Here is a 14888-nt window from a genome sequence, read left to right as displayed (position 1 = left end):
TACCCTAGAGGAGAGGAAGTGCAGAGGAGATATGATACAGACCTTCAGATACCAGAAAGGTTTTAATGACAATCGACAAATGTTTTCCGTTGAAAAAAATCAGTAGAATGAGGGAATCACATAATGAAACTCCAGAAGGAAGACTAAGAACCAACGTCAGGAAATATTTCTTCATGGAGAGGGTGGTGGATGCCTGGAATGCCCTTCCAGAGGAGGTAGTGAAGTCAAAAACAGTGAAAGATTTTAAAGAGTATTTGGATAAACATTGTGGATCCCTAAAGGCTAGAGGATAGAAATGAAGAAAAGAATGCATGGGGGTAACTTGCTAGTGTGGCGGTTACTACCCTTAACCAATAACCTTCATACTATTGATGCATCTCTGATATTGTTCTCTACTTCAATGGTAGGGAGAAAAGAGAAAAGGGAAGTTAGATTCAGACAGCAGCCAACAAAGCTATTGAATTTTACAGTCTGGGAAAATCCTTAACCAATAAGCCTAGTACTTTTGATGCAACTCCAAAATTACTCAATGGCAAGAGGTAACAGGGAATTGGACTCAGATAGCAACCTTGACTGACGGTCTGGGAAACTGATAAGTATGGGGGTGACCTCTATTGTGCAGCAGATGTTACCATTAGCTTGCTGGGCAGACTGGATGGAATATTTGGTCCTTTTCTGCCATTATTTCTATGTTTCTGTGTATGTCATGTTTTTTGGTTTAGTGGAATAGGATACAGAAACGTCTTTAGTGAAACCGGTAAAAGCAGGTATTCCTTGTATGCATTTGCTGCTATAGGGACTGCTTCCAACAATCATTGTTTTAGGGGGTAATTGTAAAACATCTTGTATAACTTTGAGCCTGATTTATAAAAACATTTACATGCTTAAAAATGGGTTTGACATGTGTAAATGCACTTTACCCATGTAAGTGTGCTTTTGAAAATTGCTACAGTATATGCTGTTGAATTGTCAATAGGTTGTATCCATGTTAACATGGGTAAGTGGCTTTTGAAAAATTGCTACTATAGTATGTTACATTTACATGTGTTAACTCCTTTGAAAATTCTCCTGTATGATTGCAAATAAGTGCATAAGTTACACCAATTTTCAATGCGGAACTATGTGCATGTCAGCTTTGAAAATTCTCCCGCCAAAACGGCCCTGCACAAGTTACAACTGATATTTGGTACACACAAAATTTCCCTGAAATTTTTGCACATCCAGTCAAATTTTATAAAGTATGATGGTAACTTTCAAACCGGCACACAGGCGCATGCCAAGATACGCAGCCATTTTATAACTTGCACAGTATGGGTGTGCATGTTATAAAATAGCCTGACCGTGGGCCTGATTTTAAGTGGGCGTGCACCCATGCGCATAAATCCTGCTTCTGTCATGTATGTTGGAGAATTTTAAAAGGCACATGCGTCCAGGCCAGTTTGTCTCACCAGTTTGCCCAGTTAACAGCTAGCTCCTCCAAACCCCCCTGGTTGAATAGCTTACATTCCCTCCAGTTAAACCCTCAGATATGGTTTTTGGGGTTTTTTTTAACTTACACCTCATCACTAGTAGAAGTAAACTTATACGGCAGGTTATCTGGGTGCATGCCCAGGTGCATATTTAACGTGTAACTCTCGGCCATGCCCCAAAAATGCCCATGTTCCACCCTGAACACACCTGTTCCCTGCCTCTTTTTGAAAGGTATGCATCGGGGAGTCTTAAAATTAGGTGGGTGCTCGTGAGCTCGTCTTGTGCGTGCATCCGCTAATGGGTGCGTGAGCCAGGCTTTTAAAATCCATCTCTTTGTATGCAAATCCAAAGCCCTCTCCAAATCTACTCCCAGGAATGCCTTCTAGACTCAGTCCAGATATACACACATGGAAACATGACATATGCATTGTACCTGCTCATCAAGTGAAATTTTTCTAAAAGGCTTCTTCTCTGCATAAAACACTGTTTTATTTGCAGATGTTTCTTTGAAAATTACCTCCTATATATCTAACAAAACATCATGGGATAGATATTCAAAGCTGGCCATGTATGTAACTTAGCCAGTTAGTACAAATCCGGCTCAGTTAAGATGTATATTCAGTAGCTGAATTATATGTGCACACTTCGCCAGATAAGTCTACCTGGCTATGTTTAAACCTGCTCTATGGGGCATCTAAACTTAGATGTAAACTTATGCAGCTATTTCTGAATATCAGTAGTTAGCCATATATGTTAGCCATATATGTTATATGGCTAACTCATTCCATCCTGAGCTGCCCAATGCATGCCTACTTTTTATGTGTGGTCCTTTTAACCGTATAAGGGACTTATTTGGCTAAGTAGCAGCCACTAAACGTAAGTGCATATTCAGCGGTTGCTACTTAGCCACATAAGTCTAGCTTATCTGACTAATTAGATCTGAATGTGCTTTGAATATTAGGCCCTATATTGCTCATTCTATGTACCTCATTTGGGAAGTTTTCAACATGATTTTCACACATAAAATAGAGCTGTAGCCACAGAAATGGCCGTTTCAACAAGTGCCAGGCCGATATGCAAATAAAAGTATTCACCTACACTCTGTATGCACTTAATTTTGAGCACATTGGGGAGTGTCATTACAGAGGGGGCAGAATCAGGGTGAGGTTTGAAAAGTAAGTGCATAAATTTTGCCAGAAATATATCCCATACAAAGTAAAAGGTAACTTTGTGTAGTTTTCAAAGGATAATTTTCAAAGCTAACTTATGCAAGCAAGTTCACTTTAAAAATTAGTGTAACTTAAGATGTATAACAGCCCACAATTGTATGCAGGTTGTTATAAAATTACTCCTTTTATCTAAAAGTTATTCTGTTGTTCAGGTGGAATTGCTATTGTGCCTGTTTAACTTTCAATGCTGTTCCTGAAGCCTGCATGAATGACCTGAGGGAAAAAATGTTGAAAGTTCTGTGAGTAGGGGGCGCTCGTGAGCGGCGCACAAGATGGCTGCCTACTTCTAAGGCTCTGCGAGCCCTCGCTCTGTTTTTGCTCAAAATTCGGACGAATTGAGTTTTTTTTTTTGCCCTACGGCACAGAAAATCACACTTCTTTAACAGATGGCCTCCTCGAAATCCGGGAAGATCGAGGCTGCTTTTGCGGTAGCAGCGGGTTCGAAGCGTCAGAAACAAGACCCTCCGACACCGGACAAGGCCAAACAAGCTAGCAATATGGCGTCCGCGGAATTGGTTCTCACAGAATTAAAACAACTTAAAGAACTGATACAACTGAATGTTGAGAATACTTCGGCGATTCGCACTGACCTGCAATCTTTAACTGCACGTATGGATGGCTTTCAGTCCCGTTTGGATGATACTGAATCGCAGGTCTCGTCTCTCCTTCTTAAAACTGCGTCACTTACCTCTGTTTCTAAGGAGGTGGAACAGTTAAAATCTGCGGTGGAAGATCTTTCCAACAGGAACCGGAGGAATAATATCAGGATACTGGGAGTCCCAGAAGGAGCAGAAGGTAATGACCTGCTTACCTTTTTGGGGAAATTAATTCCCACAAGTTTACAACTTGCCTTTGAACAGCCTTTTGAGTTGGAAAGGGCACACAGGATTCCCTCGCGACCTATTAAGTTATCAAAGTATCCTAGACCTATTATTTTTAAGGTCTTGAGATATCCCCAAGTTCTTCAGATTTTTGCTGCTGCTCGCACTAAATCACCGGTTCTTTATCAAGGACAGACGATACTGTTCGTACCGGATTTAGCGAAGTCTACGGCGGCTAAGCGGAAACGTTGTTAGCTATGCGGCCCAGACTGCAGGCATTAGGGGCTAGATACGGCTTGCTTTACCCTGCTCAGATGCGAGTGACGCATAACAATCAAACCACCATATTTCATGATCCTCAGGAATTAGAAGCTTTTTTGGCCTCTCTCGATTCAGCGGCATCTATGGTGACTTGATCCTTGACTAAGGATTCTATGTGATTTGGTTCACGGGATGGTTCTCTAGGGGACTCACAATCTTTTTTAAGGAGGGGGGCCTCCTTTCATGGTCTTTCTACACGGGGATTATCCCCCTTTAAGGCCTGAGACATTTCAGTGAATTTTCTATTTATTTTTTTTTTCTCCTTCATTACAGCGGAATACTCACCTGATTTTCTGTTTTCCCTTTTTTTTTATACTATGAACCATTGATCGATCACTGTTATGGAATATTTAACTCCATAATCATTCGTCCTGACATGTTGTGAACTCCTTCTTTCAGAGCGAGGGAAGTGGGCTAAATCTTGGTCTGCCTCGAGGCTCATTTTGGTCTCTCACTGTGGTGGTGTGCATTTAACACTACCCTTTAGGCATGATCCATTTACTTTTTGTACTACAAATGTTTTATTTTCTACTTTTTTGTTCTCTTCATCTTTCAGGACTGATTCTCTCCTTAGTTTTTCTTTTTGACTCTCATACAATGCTGGTATATTACATGACCCAGAAGGACATACACTATGGTGTAACTGCGGCACATAATCATACTCTATAATGGCTTCAGTAATCAACTCTTTCAACCTGGTATCATTAAACGTCAATGGTTTTACTCATCCTATCAAGCGGAGGAAGATCCTCACTTATTTGCAAACGCTGAAAACAGACATAGCTCTATTGCAGGAGACGCACTTAAATGCATCTGAATCGCTCAAACTCCGGCAGCAATGGGTGGGACAAGTTTTTTTTAGTCCTGCTGTCAAGAAGAAAAGGGGAACCGCTATTCTTATTCATAAGAGCCTGATAGCAACCGTTTCTCATCATCTAGCGGATCCAGAAGGCAGATGGAATATGGTGCACCTTACTATTCAAAATGAATTTTTCAATATTCTCAATATATATGCGCCCAATGTGGATGATTCATGTTTTTTTCAAGCCACTTTTGCTCTCTTGCTTCAGTTGGACTCCTCCCCATGTATAGTGGGGGGAGATTTCAATCAACCAATGGACCCCACTCCTAGACAAGAAATCCGAAGCTAGATACACCGTCTCTAAATCCACTTGGACTTTACAACATCTGCTAACGACCTATGGTCTTACAGACCCTTGGCGCATGATAAACCCGACTGGTAGGGATTATACTTTTTTTTCTGCGCCTCATTTTTCTTATTCGCGCATTGATTTTTTTCTAATTGCTAAATCTCTGCTCTCACGAATTCTCAAGGCAGAGATTAATCCTATTTTGGTTTCTGATCATGCAGCTGTATCTATTACCTGTACCCTTGTACACCCTATCAGTGTTCAACGGCAGTGGCGATTTAACTCGGCTTTACTGGAAGAACCTGAATTTATGACCTTAATAGACAAAAGAATTTTGGAATATTTTCAAACTAATTCTACAGAAGATGTTACGGCAACTACACTATGGGATGCTTTTAAAGCCACCATCCGTGGTGAAATCATTGGCTACTCCATCCATCGAGCTCAGAAACAAAGAGCAACATTGATCTCTCTTCAGAGGCAAGCCGCTTCTTTGGAAATGGAACACATCAAAAGCTCTACGTCTAAGTCTTTACTAGCTTTAATAAAGGTTCACTACCAGTATAATCAACTCCTCAGCTCACAGGCACAGCTGCACATATCGCACTCTAAGGCACAATACTATGCTGGCAACAACAAATGTGGTCATCTGCTGGCTTCCTACTTAAAAAAAAGGGTGGGAAAAAAAAGGATCATTAAGATACAGTCTTCTTCTCATATTCCCTTGACCACCGATACTGACATTTTGCAAGCGTTTCGAGACTTTTACGCTACTTTATACCGATCAGAGGTTTCAGCAACTTCAGAGCAGGTTCAAGCATTTCTCTCTACAATCCAACATCCGACTTTGTCTAAGGAGCAAATGGACGCTCTTGATCTGCCTATCACTACCTCGGAAATTGAACTGGCGATTACTTCTCTTGCTCAGAAAAAGGCACCTGGTCCTGATGGATTTACGTCTGACTTTTATCGTTCTTTTCAGAAAACTCTGGTTCCCCGCCTTCACCAATATTTCTCTGCCTTTCTCCTTCCTGGCTCTTCTTCTGTTTCTTTTACCCAGGCTTGTATGGTAGTACTTCCAAAGCCAGGTCGAGATGACACCAACACTGCTAATTATCGGCCCATATCGTTACTGAACACCGATTATAAAATTTTTACAAAAATCTTGGCTACTCGCTTGTCTCGAGTGTTGGGATTCTTGATAGATCCCGATCAATCTGGATTTATTAAGAATCGTCTTATCTCTAACAATACCAGACTCTTTCTTCACATCCAACAATCAGTTTTTCATTCACTTATTCCATCTGTGGCCGTCTCTTTAGACGCTGAAAAAGCTTTTGATCGAGTCGAGTGGCCCTTTCTTTTGAACACACTACAATGGTACGGCCTTGGTCCTGTGTTTACTGCCTGGATTCAATATTTATACACTTCTCCCACGGCATTCCTCTATATCAACCAACAAATTTCTCCTTCCTTCTCTTTATACAGGGGCACGCGTCAAGGCTGCCCGCTTTCTCCCCTATTATTTAACCTGGCTTTGGAACCTCTCCTATCAGCTATTCGGCAGTCCCCTGTGATTCATGGTATTTCAGTGGGCTCTGAAATGTATAAACTTTCAGCTTATGCTGATGATGTTCTCTTATTTATGCAAGAACCAGAGAAGTCACTACCACCCTTATTTGAGCTAATATCCGCATATTCAGCTTTATCTGGATATAAAATAAATTGGAGCAAAACCGAACTGTTGCCACTTAATCATTCCGCATCAGTTATGGATCTCACCACCCTCCCTGTTCAGACCAAATCCTCTAAACTAAAGTATTTGGGCGTCTATTTCTTTATGGACCCCTTAGACACTATTACTCATAGTGAATCTAATATTATTCGTATGTTAAAGGATAACATTTTACACTGGTCTCCTCTTCATCTTACATGGTGGGGGAGATTAGACACTATTAAGATGGTCTTGGCACCTAAAATCACGTTTATCTTGAACATGATACCTATTTTTTTTTCCTCTGAGTTTTATAAACAAGTAGATAGACTACTAGTTCGCTTTTTATGGCACAACAAAACCCCACGAATTGCCCTTTCTAAGCTTAAGAATATTCGGAGTAATGGTGGAGTAAACTTCCCAGATTTCTATTCTTATCATCTAGCCTTTATATTGCAACAAGGGTATTATTATTTTGATTTTGGGCGAGTGGATTCAGTTCCTCCCAGATGGCTTAATATTGAACAGAATGTTTTAGCTCCCTTTCCTTTGTTCTGTTTTCCTGGTATCTCTCCTTCTGCTCGCATGAACGCTAACCATATTGTAAGGTCCTTGCATAGAGCCTTTACTGAATTGGACTCTAGAAGACCAGACCACTTTTTAGAATGGAGATCCTCTGAGATGGCACCTTTATGGCGTAACACGTCTCTTCAGATTGGGAGCACTGCGCCGTATTGGCCCATATGGTCTCGGTGTAATATTTGGCTGGTCTCCTCCATTTTTACAAATGGTTCCATGATACCGTATTCTCAGTTGGCAGAATGTTATGGGTTACCTGTCACTCAATATTATGCTTGGCAACAACTAAAAGTGACTATACATTCTCATAGCACACGCACTGCTCAATTTAACCAATCACCTTACCTATGGGCCTTTTATCAGTCACAGGGGGATAAGGGACATTTAGCGTCCCGTTTATATAAAATGATTAAGAACCTTAGAACGCAACATAGATTGCATATGATGCACTCCACATGGGAGTCGGATATTGGTAGTCCAATCTCATCCTCAATGTGGACATATATTTGGAATGTTTCTCTGCGTGTTTCACTTTCTTCCAGCTTGACGCAAACTTCTTTTTTTATTCTTCATAAAGCGATCTGGACTCCATGGAAATTACATAGAGCCGGCTTATTGGAATCACATGCGTGCTGGTCGTGTTCAGGTCTGAAGGCCTCGTTAACACATATGTTGTACGAATGCCCCTTAGTCCAAACTTTTTGGGGGCGGGTTTGGGAAAAAATTTCCAATATTATGAACTTTACTATCCCCTTATCGTACTCCATAATTATTCTTAAAGGAGCGCATCCGTCCCTTACCCTCTCATTGCCGCATCGCAAATTAGTAGATTTTCTACTAACTATAGCTCAGCACAATATTATGTCTAACTGGAAGAGAAGTGAATTACTATCTGAACATTTGTGGTGGAATACTGTCTGTTTATATACTCAATATGAGAAGGCTATGGCTGTGAAGTGTGGCCGTTTAGGAATCTGGTCCCAGGTATGGAAACCATTAGACGCCTATATCACTTCATTGTAATGTTTATTAGCTATTGTACTTGTGTATTGTCCTCTGGCATGATAATATCAATAGGATGATCTCTTCTCTTCTTTTCTTCTTTTTTTTTTTTTTTCTTTTTTCTCATTTCTCTCTTTATATCTCTTGTCTTTCTCTCTACTTGTTTCTTTTCAGTTTCTCTTTTTCTTTTGTTGTTCTCTTCTTTTATTTTCCTCCGTCTTGAACTTGTGTGAATTTTGTTACAATCATGACATGTGTATTATCTTACTATGGTTTGATCATGTATTGTAACTTGTACTCTTATTGTACGTACTTTGGTTGTTTTGTTATAAAACTTCAATAAACATTTGTCACCAAAAAAAAAGAAAAAAGAAAGTTCTGTGAGTAATTGGTGTGCATTGTTTGGACTGTAGAAGACTTTCTCCATTCCTCTCTTTGGTGCTTTGGCTTGGAATTTTCTGACTTGTGAAATGCAGTTCTATGTATAACTTTCAAGTTGACCAATGTTCAAAAGTGGATAGCTTTTGTAGCTTGAAGGACTTCTCTTGCAACTGTAAAATACTTTCCTGTGCTGGTGCAATTCTACAAAATGATCCTATGTTCAGAGCTGCAAAACTAACCAAGAGTCATGTGCTGTCATTTATCTAGTGATAGTGAGGAGCCATCCGAAACCTTGTCAGACAACATAAACACCACCACCATTCCAGTAAAATATGAAGCCGGACTAATATTTTTAAGGTACTTCTATTTTCTTATTGCTTTTTGCTTTCAGAATAGTTGGAAATTACATGCTAAGGTAGGACTATCCAATACTGAAGATCCTTTTCCAGTCCTGGCATAAATCACAAGGATAGGTCTAGTCCAATTCATGAAGTTTTCAGCAAACTATAAAAGTGGAATTTAAACAGTCTCTGCTGAGGAAATGAATCTTAACTTTACTCTTCTGTTCCTTCAGACCCCAACTTTCCAAAGTCTGTGGGGAAGCACCAAATGCGAGGGAAAGGGGGCTCGCAAAAATGTATGTTAGTATTTTATAAACTGTGTGGTAGAAGCTATACCACCTATTTCTGCCCCCAAAATCCAAGTGTATGTTTCACTACCCGAGTAAATTTTTAATGCAAGAAAGCAAAAACTTTCTTTACCCATTTTATAAAACTACACACGTATGTTACATGCATAATAATAGTAACAGTTTGCCTGTAATAACCCAGAAAATAAATGCAGGATCAGGTATTTTAGAAAGTACACACATATTTTGTTTATCAAAATGCTTGCATGCATACTTGGAATGACCAGTTTACTGATATCTCCACCAGTTCAGCAGTTTAACTAGACATAAGAACATAGGAAATTGCCATACTGGGTCAGACCAAGGGCCATCAAGCCTAGCAGCAACCAGAAAGAAGTGATCTGTGAAATCAAGTTGCGTTTATTTGATAAAATGGTGACAATGATAGCCCGACTCTGGCCGAGTTTCGCTCATGCAAAATGAGCTGCCTCAGGGGCTTCAGATCTAATATAGAAATGCAGGGCATATGATAGGATGATCCTTATTTGTATGCGAGAGTTTATAATTTTTTGTTGCAACCAAAGCGGCTGTGCACTTTCACACCACCGGCAATGTCGGAGGTAAAACTAAACTCTGCTGAAATGCTGAGAGCACATATGCCAAGCTCTAATGATATTATATAACCAGAGCGAGTACACAGACATATAGTAGTAATCAGCACAGTTTAATTTTACCTCCGACATTGCCGGTGGCGTGAAAGTGCACAGCCACTTTGGTTGCTACAAAAAATTATAAAATCTCGCATACAAATAAGGATCATCCTATCATATATCCTTGTATTTCTATATTAGATCTGAAGCCCCTGAGGCAGCTCATTTTGCATGAGCGAAACTCGGCCAGAGTCGGGCTATCATTGTCACCATTTTATCAAATAAACGCAACTTGATTTCACCGATCACTTCTTTCCGGTTGCTACTTTACAATTTGGATCGGCTTCCGTGTTGTTTTTTTTGGCATCAAGCACAGCCTCCTGTTTCCAACACTGCACAAACCAGGCTACCAGTACCTGGCAAGTACACAAACACTAAGTAGATCCCATGCTATTCATGCTAGTAATAGGAGTGGCAATTGTCTAAGACAACTTGATTAATAGCAGTTAATGGACTTCTTCTCCAAGAACTTATCCAAACCTTTTTTAAACCATGTTAGAATAACTGCACTAACCACATCCTCTGGCAACAAATTCCAGAACTTAATTGTACGTTAGGTGAAAAAGGCTTTCTATCACTTTACCCTGAACCCCTACCAGTTCACCCAGGCTTCCCATACAAAACTACAGATAAAAGACAAGAATGATTTCAACTGCACGAATCAATTAGCAGGTATACAAGCACACAGACAAGCTTGGTAATGTATGTGTATAAATCACTTACAAAATAGCAACCTGTGTGTATTTCCAAACCCCTCCCCTAACAGCTCCTTTTTTTCCCTGTTAACTGTCATGTGCAATACTGCAATGTGTGTACTATAAATGCATACATTTGTACGTGTACGTGCTAATTTCAGATGAGCAATCCATGTAACTCTTTCACTGCTTTAAGTTTTTGAGTGTGTGTAGGGGTTAGGGTAAAGTATGGGGTAAATTTTAAGACTTGCGTGCGCTGAGCCCACACCGAGCTGCGCTGCCTTCCCCCATTCAGTACCCCCCAACCCCAACCCCACCTTCCCCTGTTCAGTACCCCCCAACCCCACCTTCCCTTCCCCTTCCCCTACCTCCCCCGCCCTTTCTCTCCTACCTTTTTTTATTTTTCCTTTTGTTGAAAAATTTTCTTCAGCAAATGGCTGCTCTGCCGGGAGCCTCTGACCCCACCCCACCCTTGACCGTCCCGTCCCCTTCCCCGCCCCCTTCCCACCTCTTTAGTAAAACTCCGGGACTTAGCATCCTGGGGCTTTACGTGCGTCGCCGTGCCTTTATAAAATAGGCCCGGCGCGCATAAATCCTCTGGATTTACGCATGTAGGGATTTTAAAATCTGTCCCTATATGTGTATATACATATGGGTGTTATGCAGGGGTTATTATAAAAAGCAACTCGATGAGCAGATTAAATATAAAGGTGCTATAGAAATTTTATAGAAATAAAAGTTAGCAAAAGCAAAAAAAAATATATAAATTTATAAGTTGATAGCTTTTTATTGGTCTAACTTTATACATGTCTTGACTAGCTTTTTGTAGCTTTTACTCTTGAAGGGAGTATCAACTCCGGAAAATTATTCACAAAATATGTAAACTAGTACCCTAAAAAGGTATCACCTTATATATGTTTTGTTTTTCTTAATTTTTTGTAAATTTTTATTTTTGTGTATTCAAGTTCAATAACATGGCAGCCGTACTATTTTATACATAAAGTGTAAGCAGCAGTGCCTTCTAAATAATTTTAACTTCTATATAAAAACAGTGCATGTTCCTTAAAATATCTCCAGTGCACTTCCTTACTTTGCATGATTTTGAGATCAAGTCACTAAAGGACCTGCTAAAACTTGTTTACCTATAGGGGTGTGAAGGCCAATGTCCAAAAACCTCCAAAATGTTTTAGTTCTGGATTTAAGACTTTTTGCAATGATGTATATCAAGGATGACTCGTTTATAAAAGTTGTGGAATGGAATTATAAACACTGATTGAACAATGCTAGCACAGTAAAATAATTTTGGAGATTTTGTGACCAATTGGTTTATAAAGCAAACACATTCTGACCAAAATATGAATGCTTGCCTCTGAGGTCTTTTCCTCCATCTTTAAAAATCTTAAAATCTTTAAAAGTATATTTGAAAATAACTAAAGAAAGTTCTAAAATCCATTAAAGATTAAGTTTTGTTGATTAAGACCATATACTTTTGTAGGAATAGAATAAATTAGTGAGGTGGCTATGGTGGTGATTACTTTCAGTTAGACCAACAAAAGAATAATCCAAAGATGTTCTGAAGAGAGGATCTATATGATCTTGAAAGCTCATATAATGCAATATCTTTAGATTATTCATATGTTAGTCCAATAAAAGGAAATAAAACTTATAAATAAGACATTTTTCTGTAGGACCCATATGGCTACTGGAGCTCTGCATTATTATTGTCTAACATGGTATCATAAAATTAAAGTTTGGTCCAATTAAAGTATTTATCAAATTAGTATTGAATGCATAAGGGATTGCAGACAATGTCAAGATATATAACTGCATTTATAATAATCAATTTTTGGATTGTTTAACACTTTTTGGTTCTCTTTTGTCTTTCAAGTCCAGTTAAAGAATACCATGTTACAGTTGCAACAAATGATACGGTCCCCCATATTATCAATTCAACTGACAATATTGGAGCAGAAGTTAACCTTAGCTATTTGGTAAGAAACATCATTTCAAGCTGCATTATAGAAAGCTGGATACCCATATCTTTTAGATTGTGTTAAATAGGACATGGATAGCTGGGATTCTGAGAACTCATCTCCCAGTTTTGATTCTAAAGATTTACCACTCTAGTGGAGCCTCTGGCTACAGGATATATCATCTCCTTCAATACAAGGATTCAGGAGGCTTAGGAATCCTTCTGTCTAGGCCTTGGCCATAAGACCAGGAATTTAGGGTTAACCCAGTTCCAAGCTTCAGACCTTCAAAAGACAATCAGTTGTTGTCACGGGCAGTCACTACTATGCTGTCTAATGTAGCTCCTGAAAAGAAAATACACAAAGGGAGGCCACCCTGACAGGGTTGGCCTCCCATTCTCCTACCTCCTCAGTGCTAAGGGTTACTGTTATGTCAGTATTCTTCCTGAAATGAGGGGCTTCCTATCTCCAGCTTCTGTTCTGGCCTCCCTGGCCCTGTCTGCCTGAGCTGAGGTTTTTAAAGCCTGTTTCATTCACTGCAGTGGTTAGGAAAGAGTCCTGGCCCTTCCTCTCCATGTAACTCCTCCTCAGTGACCTTGTTGAGCTTCTCGGAAGGAAATTGTCTTTAAGCTAGTAAACTGCCAGCTTATCTCTGGGACTGGGTTAATATAATCTATGTCCTGCAGTCTAGCCTGTTTGGATCTGTTTTATTTCTTCTTCAGGCTTTTATGTAAGGGGTGTTTTACACATCGGGGACTTGAAACTATTTACAAATGGGACTTCCTATACTGGACCCCAGTGCATCATGAATTGTAAATTCTGATTTGACTGTAAGCTGTTCTGTTGCTTCTGTTCATTTAAATTTATTGTAATCTGCCTTGCGACCAACTTTGGTGCAAGGCTGAATATTAAACGTTCATAAATAAATAACAGCAAACTGGTCAATTTCTGACTTGAATGTCAACTTGGGTTAAGCCAGCTTGCCTTAGATTTTGGTCTGATTATCAGAGTCAGTTCCAACCCCACCCATAATGGAATCAAAATTTTCAAGTTGGCTCTGATTTGCTTAGCTTAACTGGGTTCACGTAGGAGGGGTCCTGGCCCATTTTAGTCCATGGGGTAACACCTTGGGCATTAAAGGTAACCCTAAGCCCACCTACTGGGGATATTCTGTTCCCCAACTCAACAAAACTCAGCAATGTCGGCACAAAGCACAAGTACCGGATACCCCTTTTTGTTTTTTTCCCCCTTGATTAATGATCAGTCGCTTCAGTGACTACCTTTAGCTATTTATGCTCTTCCTTGTGGCACCCTAATTAAGTGCTGGGACTTGCACTGTTCTTACACCGAGAGAGCATAATTGGATATTTGGTTCATGTAGGTTGGAGGGAGGCAGGGAAAAGAGAGGGGATTGTAAAATCTCTACAAGATATGTGCAAATTCTTGCATTTTTAAAGAAACTAATTGTTATTGAGTTGAGGGAGTGTACATTTTTTGTAATTTTTTTTTTGTTATTTCTACTCAAGACTAGAAGTTTTAAGACTTCAGAGAGATTCAGTGATGGGAAAGGAAAGTGTTTTCTTAAATTATTTCTCTTACTTTGCCTTGCATTTTCCCTTCCCCTTCCTATATAGCTATCTCCTATATTTCCATATGACTCATCAGTCACGTGATGTAGGTGATTGTGATTGTGTGATGTGATTGCCATTGTCTGTTAGCTTTCAGCCATCACATTCAGGAAAGGAAGGAAAAAGATAGCCCTATCAAGCATGAGACTTCAACTCTACTAACCTTCGCTACAGCACCCGGTGCTGCTGAGATAGTCTCTGGAGTAACCCCAGGCACATACTACTTTATAGATGGGATGAGAATGCTGTATGCCAAGGGATAAGAGGAAAGATGATCAGAAAATTCAGATTCTAGATCACAGGCTCCCATCAATTATCTGTTCATTTGTCTCCTAAATGGGAATTGGAGATCTTTTATACTTTTACTTCTATGCCTTTTTTAGTCCCTTTTAATTTCAGTATAAATGCATATTTTAGCGATTAAGTCATTGAGTTTCTTATTATTCATTTTAATTTCAGTATTAATGTATATTTTAGGGATTAAGTTATTGATTTCCTTATTTTTATTTTAGTCACTATTTATAATTGTTATTTTATGCAAAGGCGATTTTATTATTGTATTTGTTATTTTATTCACTTTTGTGATTTG

General features: G+C 39.5%; 1 protein-coding gene across 3 annotated transcripts in view; it reads left to right on the top strand.

Annotated features, from left to right (window-relative positions):
• The window catches only part of ITGA1 (integrin subunit alpha 1), a 462364-nt gene that overhangs the window by 425169 nt on the left and 22307 nt on the right, over positions 1-14888 (top strand). For all 3 annotated transcript variants that reach the window (XM_029577630.1, XM_029577622.1, XM_029577640.1), the window contains 2 exons: positions 8936-9025; positions 12590-12692. In XM_029577630.1, coding sequence (XP_029433490.1) covers positions 8936-9025; positions 12590-12692 — 193 coding nt within the window. The remainder of the gene's footprint in view (positions 1-8935; positions 9026-12589; positions 12693-14888) is intronic.

The sequence above is a fragment of the Rhinatrema bivittatum genome, chromosome 1, assembly GCF_901001135.1.
Source record: "Rhinatrema bivittatum chromosome 1, aRhiBiv1.1, whole genome shotgun sequence".
Classification (NCBI taxonomy): domain Eukaryota; kingdom Metazoa; phylum Chordata; class Amphibia; order Gymnophiona; family Rhinatrematidae; genus Rhinatrema; species Rhinatrema bivittatum.
Note: the sequence above shows the minus strand (reverse complement) of the source record. Positions and strands in the feature narration are given on the sequence as shown.